The sequence below is a fragment of the Enhydra lutris genome, unplaced genomic scaffold (genome assembly GCF_002288905.1).
Source record: "Enhydra lutris kenyoni isolate GAN:26980312 unplaced genomic scaffold, ASM228890v2 scaffoldscaffold79, whole genome shotgun sequence".
Taxonomy (NCBI): Eukaryota; Metazoa; Chordata; class Mammalia; order Carnivora; family Mustelidae; genus Enhydra; species Enhydra lutris.
Genome location: NW_019154163.1, coordinates 2,853,259 through 2,866,834, shown reverse-complemented (window position 1 = coordinate 2,866,834; position 13,576 = coordinate 2,853,259). Strand labels below are relative to the sequence as shown.

General features: G+C 34.7%; 1 protein-coding gene across 3 annotated transcripts in view; it reads right to left on the bottom strand.

The window, feature by feature from the left end:
- The window catches only part of LOC111160923 (bromodomain and WD repeat domain containing 3), a 229,435-nt gene that overhangs the window by 22,193 nt on the left and 193,666 nt on the right, over nt 1–13,576 (bottom strand). For 2 of the 3 annotated variants that reach the window (XM_022524309.1, XM_022524311.1), the window contains 7 exons: nt 8,839–8,895; nt 7,467–7,607; nt 6,475–6,546; nt 4,684–4,836; nt 3,562–3,725; nt 3,121–3,218; nt 2,405–2,563 (listed from right to left, as the gene is read on the bottom strand). In XM_022524309.1, coding sequence (XP_022380017.1) covers nt 2,405–2,563; nt 3,121–3,218; nt 3,562–3,725; nt 4,684–4,836; nt 6,475–6,546; nt 7,467–7,607; nt 8,839–8,895 — 844 coding nt within the window. The remainder of the gene's footprint in view (nt 1–2,404; nt 2,564–3,120; nt 3,219–3,561; nt 3,726–4,683; nt 4,837–6,474; nt 6,547–7,466; nt 7,608–8,838; nt 8,896–13,576) is intronic. The other variant, XM_022524310.1, reaches the window with a different exon arrangement.

The following is a 13,576-nucleotide window of genomic DNA, read 5'->3' as shown; positions in this document are numbered from 1 at the left end:
CAAGGACAAAAATGAACTATTGGGATTTTATCAAGATCAAAAGCTTTTGCACAGCAAAGGAAACAGTTAACAAAACCAAAAGACAACTGACAGAATTAGAGAAGATATTTGCAAATGACATATCAGATAAAGGGTAGTGTCTAAAATCTGTAAAGAACTTAGCAAAAACAACACCCAAAGAACAAATAATCCAATCAAGAAATGGGCAGAGGACATGAACAGACATTTCTGCAAAGAAGACATCCAGATGGCCAACAGACACATGAAAAAGTGCTCCATATCACTCGGCATCAGGGAAATACAAATCAAGACCACAATGAGATATCACCTCACACCAGTCAGAATGGCTAAAATTAACAAGTCAGGAAATGGCAGATGCTGGCGAGGATGTGGAGAAAGGGAAACCCTCCTACACTGTTGGTGGGAATGCAGGCTGGTCCAACCACTCTGGAAAACAGCATGGAGGTTCCTCAAAATGTTGAAAATAGAACTACCCTATGACCCAGCATTTGCACTACTGGGTATTTACCCTAAAGATACAAACGTAGTGATCCGAAGGGGCACGTGCACCCGAATGTTTATAGCAGCAATGTCTACAATAGCCAAACTATGGAAAGAACCTAGATGTCCATCAACAGACGAATGGATAAAGAAGACGTGGTATATATACACAATGGAATACTATGCAGCCATCAAAAGAAATGAAATCTTGCCATTTGCGACAACGTGGATAGAACTAGAGGGTATCATGCTTAGCGAAATAAGTCAATCGGAGAAAGACAACTATCATATGATCTCCCTGATATGAGGGAGAGGAGATGCAACATGGGGGCTTAAGGGGGTAGGAGAAGAGTAAATGAAACAAGATGGGATTGGGAGGGAGACAAACCATAAGTGACTCTTAATCTCACAAAACAAACAGGGTTGATGGGGGGAGGGGGGTTGGGGGGGGTGGGATTATGGACATTGGGGAGGGTATGTGCTATGGTGAGTGCTGTGAAGTGTGTAAACCTGGCGATTCACAGACCTGTACCCCTGGGGATAAAAGTATATTATATGTTTATAAAAAATAAAATTAAAAAAAAAGTTTTAGAATTCACAAAACTTAGCAACTGACTAGATATGAGGGGTAAAAGAAGTGTCTAAGAACACTGCAAGATTTTAAGTTGGGTGACTAGGAAGATGGTGGTGTAATTAACTAAAATAGTGAGTGCAGAAATAGAAGTAAGTTTGACACAGAAAGATGGATGATAAGCACCCAAGGAAATTATCTTAGGAAGCACATGGAGATGAAACTGGTAGAATAACGAAATGTTAGGGCTAGATATGTGAATTTGGAGAGTCATCAGCATAAAGATGATTGATGTAGTTACCAGATTATTTGCAGAAGACCCAAAGAAAAAAAAAAGCCCAAAACAAGCAAATCAAGAAACCTGTGGAAAACTCTGCAAATAGGAGGTAAGTACAGTCAAAGAAAAGAAACAGAAAATACAGAAATGTAAGAAAACAGAGATGTACAATAAAATCAGGAAAGAAGCCTGGCAGGAGAGTTCCTAGGAGGGGTATTTAATAGTATGTAAAGACGGAAAAAATCAAGGAGATAGAGACTATGAACAGAACACTGTTGATTACTAAAGAGAATAGGTGATTCTGGAGAGAACAGCTTTTGGAGAGTGGTGGTGTCAGAAGCCAGACAATAAAGGATAAAGGAACTTTTAGAAAGAAAACAGAAACAAGAAATAAAAGCTATTCTAATAGCTTGACAATGAAGGGGAGGGAAAAAAGACAAGAAAGTGGCATGAGCAGTCAATGTGCAGCACAATCAGAGAAGAGAATAAAGATACAAATTGGGAAAAATAAAGGCACTAAATATTTTAAAGTAATCAAATATTTCAATATCTTTCATATACCAATATAAATTATATGTTTAGAAAAGTCCATTTTTAAGTCATTGATAGTTCAACAATAATGGATATGCTACTTAATCTTTCATTAAAATTTACAAAAAATAAAAATATGTTTCATATATTAAACTATATTAATAACAAAGGAAAAAAATTCCAAAATCATCTTTAGATAGGCTTTATATTTTTAAGGGCTATCTCAATTTCAAAAAAGGATTTGGTTTGAAATAGCTCTTCATTTAGTTTTTCCTCCTTATTATTTCATATTTTATTTTAAAAGACTAACATATATTTTGAAGTAGTTATTGAAATCTGCTCATGGCTTGTTCCTGATTGTGGATATGAACCCCTATCTTACTCAAATTTAACACAACATTAAAATTGTCATTAACTATAAGGGCATGTTAATTTTTACTACCTAAACACATCAGCTTTTAAATAATTCATCTGTCACCGTAAGAGAACAGAGAATAAATGCCCTGTCCATATTTATTTCCTACCTTGTTTAATTGGTAAAACTCTATTCCGAAATGATTTGGCTTTCCCTGGGTCATGACTATTTCCACTTCTGCTATAACCACTGAAGCTCGATGAAGAAAACGGCCCATCCATTTCATCATCCAGTAAATATAATGAAAGGCCTTCAGCAGCATCTGAAACTTACATGTAAAAAGACTGTAATATTAACATACATTAGCATGTTTTCAGGAAAATTAAACAAGCTGTTTTTAAAACTATATCTCACTCGGTTACTTTACTCCAACATCAAAAATACAAGCTGTCTGAAGAGGGAAATATAAATATATTGAGAACAAATATTTTATCACATCATTAAGTTTTCAAGCACAGAATGTCAGAAAAACCTGTCCAATAAAACCACCTCCCCAGATGATGAATTTTTAATTTTTATGTTTGCAAATATGTTGTAAATTAGTGCTCTGAGATATTATAGAGTTAAAAATTATAGTTAACAGAATTGTAAAACAAAAAGACTTCAAAATTCATCTAGTCTCAACACTTTCATTTTAAAAATAAAACTGAATTCTATGGCCTAATATCTTACCCAGGGCCACACAGTTAGAAGAAATGGGAATAAAGCACAACTTTCTACATCCAAATCCAATGCTTTTCATACTATAAATCATGCTGCCTCTTCTACATGCTTAATATCAGTATTAAACTGAAATACAGAACACCAAAAACAAAAGATATTTACCAGGAGACGAGAAAGGAGAGCTAGTCCTGGCATAAGACACTGAGGTATTCTGGTCATTTTTAGGCTGCAACTTCATTTGTTTCTGCTTCCCTTTGGGACTACAATTTAAAATATATAAAAATGAACATTTTTTCTACTACCAACATATTATGATAGACAGTATGATACAAATGCTTAAGCTGACCAAAGAAATGCCTTATAATTTAAGTGAAATGCTTCAAACTGGTAATCATCAAAATTAAAAAAAAAATAGCTTTTGGCATAATAAAATCCACATAAACAAAGCTTTGGGTTACCAACTCCATCTTTACACAATAATAAGAGTTCTTAAAAAAAATCTTTGGTCTTTGGATCTTCTCAAACTATTCAATAAACCTTAAAAAATGAGGTAATATATACAAAGTGCCTTAAAACATAAAATCCTACATATGTGTAACATACCTAGGAGCTCTGCTACTAGATAATGAACTGCTACTGCTTCTTAGACGTTTTCTGTACCGTGGCCGCCTCCTCTTCTGACTCTGCATTCCTGACTTATATTCAGAGATGATATTTTTAATATGACTTTCAAATAAGGCAGATAATCGCAGTGTCATGCTATAGATCTGAAAAGGCAGAAATCAACTACTTTAATTATATAAAATAGAAAGTATATATATATCTAAGACTAGCATCAGCGTCAATCTTTCAGACAAAATAAATGTGCAATTTCATATACTTGAAAACCTCTTCCTAAAGAATTAAAATATCATTTTCACCTAGAAAGTAACAAAGATCATTAAAAAAAATCATATCCAATGTTGGGAAGGGTAGAAAAAAGATTCTCATACATTGCCAGTGAATATTTTAACTGGAACAACATTCTAAAATACAATTTGCATTATGTACCAAAAATATTAAAAATATATTGATCCTTTCACTAATAATTTTGCTTCTGGGAATTTATTCTAAATAAATATCAGAGAATTGCACACACAAAATAATTATGTTCAAGGATGTTAAAGATGAAAGCCACAGCATTATTCATGTAAAATTAAAAACTAGAAACCACCTAAATCTCAAGCACTAGGGTACTGGTTAAGTAACATAAAACAACCACACAGCAGAATACATGATATGGGAAAATGTTCATAATATATAAGCTGATAAAGGGCTTCAAAATATGAAACTTAGAGTTTCAAATAGTATATAAACATATGTCGTACATATGTAGGAAGAAAACCAAAAGTGAAAAAAATTATGCCTGCAGAAATTAGTGAAAATTCATTTTATACAAGTTGAAAGTGGGCAAATATATATCTAGTGCACAACTGATTTAAAAGTTAATCAGACACCAGTGATTACAAAAAACAAAAATTATTATTACTATTTTTTTTCATAAGATATTTAAGTTCTAACAAAACATAGGGAAAATATCACACTGCAGTAACCATGTCAGAACTGTAATATACTTCTTTAGAAAGTATAAGCAGTTTTAAAACTAATGAAAGAAAACTACCTGATATACATATATATGTAAATGCCTAAGTAATTAATCCACCTAGTATTGTTTTTTTTGCATACCCTTGACTTTTTATTAGAGGTATAAGTTTTGGAGTTGCTGAATATTTGGCGAACATCCTTATAAAATTCCAGAGGACTACCATAATTTCCTGTTTCCAAAGTTTCTTTCACAGTGCTGAAGTCCATAGGAGTGTCTGTAATATCTGGATAATCCTACAAGGAAGAATGTGTTATTAAATATACAAGCTGGGTAGCAATACTACATAATACAATGGTACTGAGATTTGCATCACCAATCCACCATGAAATAAACACACTGCTTTTCAATCTGCCAACTATCTACTCTAATCAAAACCATTCATTTAAACAGAATTCCTTTGGTAGCTCAGGAAAAGAGCAGAGGTCTCTGGGAGAGTCTTAGCCTTCACCCTGAAATCGATAACCATATGATTCTCTCAAGAGACAGAATAGAAAATGCACAGCCACTGGCTTTATCCCTACAGAATACAAAATTCCATTTTTTACTTAAAGGCTGAAGGAGCCCCCAAATGCCTAGCAAAGCGCCCAATAAAGGTAGAAGATGGGTTTATTCACATATAATTAAATAGTTCCATGTCACAAATTAATTACATATTTCCAAGCTATTTCTAGCTAGGAGGGCATTCTACCTAAAATGTCATTAGTTGAAGGTCAAAGTCAAACTGGCCATGTCTGTGCCTAGCTCCTATATTTTTGCTTTTTAATGAATATGACACTTGTGCTTCATTGGAGGTCTGTGTCTCATAAATTATGAATTAGTTTGATTTTGATTAGGGAAGGGAGAAGATTCTATTTTAACCTAAATCTGTCAAGTCTTGTTAAGATATGCCTAGGTTTATCATATAGAATGCAATCTAAAAGTTATACTTATATATATCATAACCATCAAGAACTAAACACCAGAGTGAAAAAAATAGTCAGTATTAGATCTCTCATCTCATTTAAATTCATTAAGTAACAATCACCACATTTCTTTCAGAGGAGCCAAAAATCCAGAAGAATGGGCAGAGGAAAAGTATATTATAAATTATAAATTATAAAAAAAATGTGAAAATATTTCCAAGTGTAAGAGACCACAATTGCTCTTAATCTATCTTTAAAAATATTTTTGTCTTACATCATAACAACAAAAGTATATTCCAACATACATAACTTATGAAACAAAGATTTTCATAGAGGAAATATGTTGGACTTGTATAATGTAACCAAAACTCAAAAGATCCCATAAGGTGGCTGAATGAAGTCCCAGTGGATACAATCAGCTGCAATACAGACATATTGTGCAATTAATGTTTTCTACTCCACTACAGTAACTTTAGGTCTATAGAAACAATTATTTGTATGCAGATGCCATAAAGAACATACTTGGAAACACGTGATGATTTAAAAACCAAAAACACAAGGGTGCCTAGGTGGCTTAGTTGGTTAAGCATTTGATTCTTGGCTTTGGCTCAGGTCATGATCTCAGGGTCTTGAGATCGAGCCCTGTGTAAGGCGCCACACTCAGCGTGGAGTATCCTTCTCTCCCTCTCCTTCTGCCCCTCCCCACTGTTTGTGGTCTCTATCGATCTAAACAAAATAAAAAAATCTTTAAAAAAATAAAACCTTAAAAAAACAAAAAAAAACCCACAAAAAAACAAAACAAAACAAAAACATAAACCACCAAAAAAAAATCAAAGACAAAAAGAGTATGAAGAATTGGAACACAGCTTTACAAATTATAAAAGTTTCATTTACAGTATGTGAATTTTAAAAAGTAGAACAATATAAAAACAACCAGTGCATGTCTTTTAAGAGACAACCTAGGTCTACCTCAGAAAGAGATGGCTCTTGTCTTTCTGCAACAACTGACTCTGAGGATTCTCCCTCTTGTTCTTGATGGCCCTATTAGGGTAAAGAAGATATATTTTATTTCCAGAATACTACAACAAAATATCAAGTTGGCAAAGCAATAATGATTTAAAGCTTTAAGTAATAAATAGGATTCAGGTTTTTACTGACTGTACTTTAAGATGAAAGAATTCTACATTCACCATTGTCCTCTACTATGAGAAACACAAAACTAATTTATTCTACTCAAACTCCTTACAAACAAAATGAGCTTTGTTGAACATAATTTTGTTTTTTATGTGAATATTTTTTCCCAACTAAAACCTGTGTATGCAGAAAACATTTATGTTTACTAATTTCAGAGGATGGTCTGATGCATTTCTGAAATACTGCTATAATTTTTCTCTGAAAAACTTAAGATAGATTTGCTATCTATACTAAACAGTTATTCAACAGATACACTCCTAAAAAAAGAATCCTATAATAGTTCTCATTTTTTATCTTTGATGAAAAGTAATATGGCATACATTAATTACTCTAAGTGATCCTACTGGATAACACATTAAGTATAAATTAAACAGGCTGACATGTTATGAGGGGTCTCCAGTGAGTAGAAATGTATTAGAAATTAGTAAAATTTATTTAAAAATATCCAAAATGAAAGCAGGAAGGGATTGCAAAGATATTTAGATTTAGATTTGGTTCACAACTATATAATTTACACACAAAGTACATGACTGGAACTTCATTATCATTAATCATACTACCCACTTTTACAATTAAAAGACATATGAAAAAGGAAGGAAAAGGAAGTAGGGAGGGAAGAAGGGATGGAGGAAAGAAGGAAGGAAAAAAGAGGAAAAGTGGCTTCAAACTATATTTTAGCATGTATATTTGTGGGGAAATTACATATTGGCAATTATTTAAACAAGTGTATGTTTACTAGATAAGTTGTTAAACAAGTGTATGTTTACTAGATAAGAAAGATGATCAGCTGGCTGTCGAAAAGGCTCTGCATCTTCACGTTCATAAATGAGGCTCAATAGTTCTTTGCATTGTTTTCTCCAAGCATCAGGATTACACCTTAAAGACTGTCTTCTGCCTCGGCATTTGACCTGTAGATTTTAACAGAATTATATATAAAAGCTCTTTTCTTAACTATTCATTGATTTTCTCCTGCGTTCCTATGTTAATAAATCTATGTAACATAGAGGAGCTGCTATTTAAGTTTCTTAATTTAGACATCATTCTGCCTGACAAAAATATATATAATAAAAACTAGACAGTATACTCATGGAAATACCAAGAATTCTAGTATTCTGAAATTTCATTTTAAGAAAATCTGAACCACAAATAAAACACAGAGAAACATTTTTTTCCTTATAAGGTTAATAATCTTAATGCCTTAATATTTACTGGTAGTTAAGTATACTTAACAATGACATCATAATTTTCTCAAAACTCAAACATATATATGTTTATATATTATCTATTTATTAATTGTGTATGTGTGTATATATATATATATCTTTTGTTGTGTGTGTGTGTGTGTGCATGTGTGTGTGTATATACATATATATATCCATATTATCCATATGCTCTGTGTATCTATATACATTTTCTTGTCATGGTACATTCTAGCCTTTACCATTGGATGCCTTTTTATAAGATTTCTTTCAGTATTTCAAAGAAAATTTTCCCTATATAGAATAAGAACTTGTCTAATTACTATGGAGGGGAAGTGTACAGAACAGAGCTAACATAACAGACCTGAGGCTGCTATCTTTACCAGAGCTTGCTTGTAAGGTTGGCCTCTGGCTGGCATTCTGGATAATTGGCATTTGAACCATTCCTAAATACTAAAGATGGTTTACTGTGTCTACACTATTTGTACAAACAATGTGATTTGTATGGAACACTTGCTTTCCTGTACTTTTCCTATGCTTTCTTGCTTCTGGGAGCCTGGAATCTTGGGATATGCTAGACAAACAGTATCTATATATAACCAGTTCCAAATAAATTCTTGGGGTGTTAGTCTCTAATCACATATATATTTCATTGTACGGGAAGAGTGTGCTCTGTTTGGCCCCTCAAAGAAGGCAGAAAGCAAAAAAAGCCTACACATGGATTCCTCCAGATTCTCCCTGTGGTTATTTCCCTGTGATCCAACTGTATATCCTTTATTATATGTCACTGGAATAAACCTTAGTAATGAATCACAAGTATATATACTGAGTTCTATGAGTCTTTATAGCAATTTTCCAAACAGGTGGAGTTGGTCTTAGGGATCCCTAACACAGGAAGCCTGAAGATTTTTCTTTTTGGCAGGTTATTTTACTTACTCACCCTTCTCCCAGATGAAGTACCAGGACCATCTGAATCTAAATCAACCAATTCTGTATCCTAAAATTAAAAGGGAAGAGTGAGAAAACATGGTAATTTAAATTCAAAGTCTCACAAATTTGATATACATTTACAAAGAAATGGCAAATACAATCACAATTAAATCCCTCATTGGAGCAGGAAGCAGGCAGAATGAAGTTTAAAGGAACAATTACTCCAAACTTTGCCTATATGCTAGATACAAACTGAAAAGTATATAGGGAGAAGAGGAGTAACAAGGTCCCTTTAAATCAGAATAGGAAATGAAGAAAATAGTATAGTGACTGGTATCTAAAGTTGTACCTGGTAATATTAAAAAAAAAACTTACTCTATATAACATGCTACTTCAATATATTATAATCATGAATTATTCATGATTAATCTTTTACTATGTCAAGAAATACATCTCTTTTCTATAGGGAACTATGAATGTGTATTAAAACTTAACATTCAGTTAAGTATCCCTCTGAGCAATAGTTTTTTAATACAAAGAGGCAAGGTCCACACACCATTATTACCCGGTGGTGGCAAAGCACATAGGCAATGCCTAGGAGAAAATAAAAGCATCAGAATCCAGGAGGTACAGAGAATCCCCCTCAAAATAAATAAGAACAGGTCCACACCCCATCATCTAATAGCAACATTTACAAGTCTTAGCGACTAAAAGAAAATCCTGAAAGCAGCCCGGGACAAGAAGTCTGTAACATACAATGGTAAAAATATTAGATTGGCAGCAGACTTATCCACAGAGACCTGGCAGGCCAGAAAGAACTGGCATGATATATTCAGAGCACTAAATGAGAAAACATACAGCCGAGAATACTATGTCCAGCTAGGCTATCATTGAAAATAGAAGGACAGGTAAAAAGCTTCCAGGACAAACAAAAACTAAAAGAATTTGTAAACACCAAACCAGCTCTACAGGAAATACTGAAAGAGATCCTCTAAGCAAAAAGAGAGCCTAAAAGTGGTAGATCAGAATGGAGTAGAGACAATATACAGTAATAGTCACCTTACAGGCAATAGAATGGCACTAAATTCATATCTCTCAATAGTTACCCTGAATGTAAATGGGCTAAATGCCCCAATCAAAAGACACAGGGTATCAGAATGGATAAAAAAACAAAACCCATCTATATGTTGCCTACAAGAAACTCATTTTAGACTCGAAGATACCTCCAGATTTAAAGTGAGGGGGTGGAAAACAATTTACCATGCTAATGGACATCAGAAGAAAACTGGGGTGGCAATCCTTGTATCACCATCAATTAGATTTTAAGCCAAAGACTATAATAAGAGATGAGGAAGGACACTATATCATACTCGAAGGGTCTGTCCAACAAGAAGATCTAACAATTTTAAATATCTATGCCCCTAACGTGGGAGCAGCCAACTACATAAACCAATTAATAATAAAATCAAAGAAACGCATCAACAATAATATCATAATAGTAGGGGACTTTAACACTCCCCTCACTGAAATGGACAGATCATCCAAGCAAAAGATCAACAAGGAAATAAAGGCCTTAAATGACACATTGGACCAGACGGACATCACAGATATATTCAGAACATTTCATCCCAGAGCAACAGAACACACATTCTTCTCTAGTGCACGTGCAACATTCTCCAGAATAAATCACATCCTGGGTCATAAATCAGGTCTCAACCGGTATCAAAAGATTGGGATCATTCCCTGCATATTTTCAGACCACAATGCTCTGAAGCTAGAACTCAATCACAAGAGGAAATTTGCAGAGAATCCAAATACATGGAGACTAAAGAGCATCCTTCTAAAGAATGAATGGGTCAACCAGGAAATTAAAGAAGAATTGAAAAAAATCATGGAAACAAATGATAATGAAAACACAACGGTTCAAAATCTGTGGGACACAGCAAAGGCAGTCCTGGGAGGAAAATATATAGCGATACAAGCCTTTCTCAAGAAACAAGAAAGGTCTCAGGTACACAACCTAAGCCTACACCTAAAGGAGATGGAGAAAGAACAACAAAGAAAGCCTAAACCCAGCAGGAGAAGAGAAATCATAAAGATCAGAGCAGAATTCAATGAAATAGAAACCAAAAAAACAACAGAACAAATCAATGAAACTAGGAGCTGGTTCCTTGAAAGAATTAATAAGATTGATAAACCCCTAGCCAGACTTATCAAAAAGAAAAGAGAAAGGACCCAAATAAATAAAATCATGAATGAAAGAGGAAAAATCACAACCAACACCAAAGAAATACAAACCATTACAAGAATATATTATGAGCAACTATACGCCAGCAAATTTGACAATCTGGAAGAAATGGATGCATTCCTAGAGACATATAAACTACCACAACTGAACCAGGAAGAAATAGAAAACCTGAACAGACCCATAACCAGTAAGGAGATCGAAGCAGTCATCAAATATCTCCCAACAAACAAGAGCCCAGGGCCAGAAGGCTTCCCAGGGGAATTCTACCAAACAGTTAGAGAAGAACTAATTCCTATTCTCCTGAAACTGTTCCAAAAAATAGAAATGGAAGGAAAACTTCCAAACTCATTTTATGAGGCCAGCATCACCTTGATCCCAAAACCAGACAAGGATCCCATCAAAAAAGAGAACTACAGACCAATATCCTTGATGAACACAGATGCAAAAATTCTTGCCAAAATACTAGCCAATAAGATTCAACAGTACATTAAAAGGATTATTCACCACGACCAAGTGGGATTTATTCCTGGGCTGCAAGGTTGGTTCCACATCCGCAAATCAATCAATGTGATACAATACATTAATAAAAGAAAGAACAAGAACCATACGATACTCTCCATAGATGCTGAAAAAGCAATTGACAAAGTACAGCATCCCTTCCTGATCAAAACTCTTCAAAGTGTAGGGATAGAGGGCATATACCTCAATATCATCAAAGCCATCTATGAAAAACCCACTGCAAATATCATTCTCAATGGAGAAAAACTGAGAGCATTTCCGCTAAGGTCAGGAACACGGCAGGGATGTCCATTATCACACTGCTATTCAACATAGTACTAGAAGTCCTAGCCTCAGCAATCAGACAACAGAAAGAAATTAAAGGCATCCAAATCGGCAAAGAAGTAGTCAAACTATCACTATCACTCTTCGTAGATGATATGATACTATACGTGGAAAACCCAAAAGACTCCACTCCAAATCTGTTAGAACTTGGACAGGAATTCAGTAAAGTGTCAGGATATAAAATCAATGCACAGAAATCAGTTGCATTTCTCTACACCAACAACAAGACAGAAGAAAGAGAAATTAAGGAATCAATCCCATTTACAATTGCACCCAAAACCATAAGATACCTAGGAATAAACCTAACCCAAGAGGTAAAGAATCTATACTCAGAAAACTATAAAGTACTCATGAAAGGAATTGAGGAAGACACAAAGAAATGGAAACGTCCCATGCTCCTGGATTGGAAGAACAGCTATTGTGAAAATGAATATGCTACCTAAAACAATCTACACATTTAATGCAATCCCTATCAAAGTCCCATCCATTTTTTTCCAAAGAAATGGAACAAATGATCCTAAAATTTGTGTGGAACCAGAAAAGACCTCGAATAGCCAGAGGAATTTTCAAAAAGAAAGCCAAAGTTGGTGGCATCACAATTCCAGACTTCAAGCTCTATTACAAAGTTGTCATCATCAACACAGTATGGTCCTGGAAGAAAAACAGACACATAGATCAATGGAACAGAATAGAGAGCCCAGAAATTAGACCCTCAACTCTATGGTCAACTAATCTTCGACAAAGCAGGAAAGAATGTCCAATGGAAAAAAGACAGCCTCTTCAACAAATGGTGTTGGGAAAATTGGACAGCCACATGCGCGAAAAATGAAACTGGACCATTTCCTTACACCACACACGAAAATGGACTCAAAATGGATGAAGGACCTCAATGTGAGAAAGGAATCCATCAGAATTCTTGGGGAGAACACAGGCAGCAACCTCTTCGACCTCAGCTGCAGCAACTTCTTCCTAGGAACATCGCCAAAGGCAAGGGAAGCAAGGGCAAAAATGAACTATTGGCACTGCATCAAGATTAAAAGCTTTTACATAGCAAAGGAAACAGTTAACAAAACCAAAAGACAACTGACAGAATGGGAGAAGATAGTTGCAAATGACATATCAGATAAAGGGCTGGTATCCAAATCTATAAAGAGCTTATCAAGCTCAACACCCAAAGAACAAATAACCCAATCAAGAAATGGGCAGAGGACATGAACAGACATTTCTGCAAAGAAGACATCTAGATGGCCAACAGACACATGAAAAATTGCTCCACTTCACTTGGCATCAGGGAAATACGAATCAAAACCACAATGAGATACCACCTCACACCAGTCAGAATGGCTAAAATTAACAAGTCAGGAAATGACAGATGCTGGTGAGGATGCAGAGAAAGGGGAACCCTTCTACAATGTTGGTAGGAATGCAAGCTGATGCAACTACTCTAGAAAACGGCATGAAGGTTCCTCAAAAAGTTGAAAATAGAGCTACCCTAGGACCCAGCAATTGCACTACTGGGTATTTACCCTAAAGATACAAACGTAGTGATCTGAAGGGGCACATGCATCCAAATGTTTATAGCAGCAATGTCCACGATAGCCAAACTATGGAAAGAACCTAGATGTCCATCAACAGATGAATGGATAAAGAAGATATG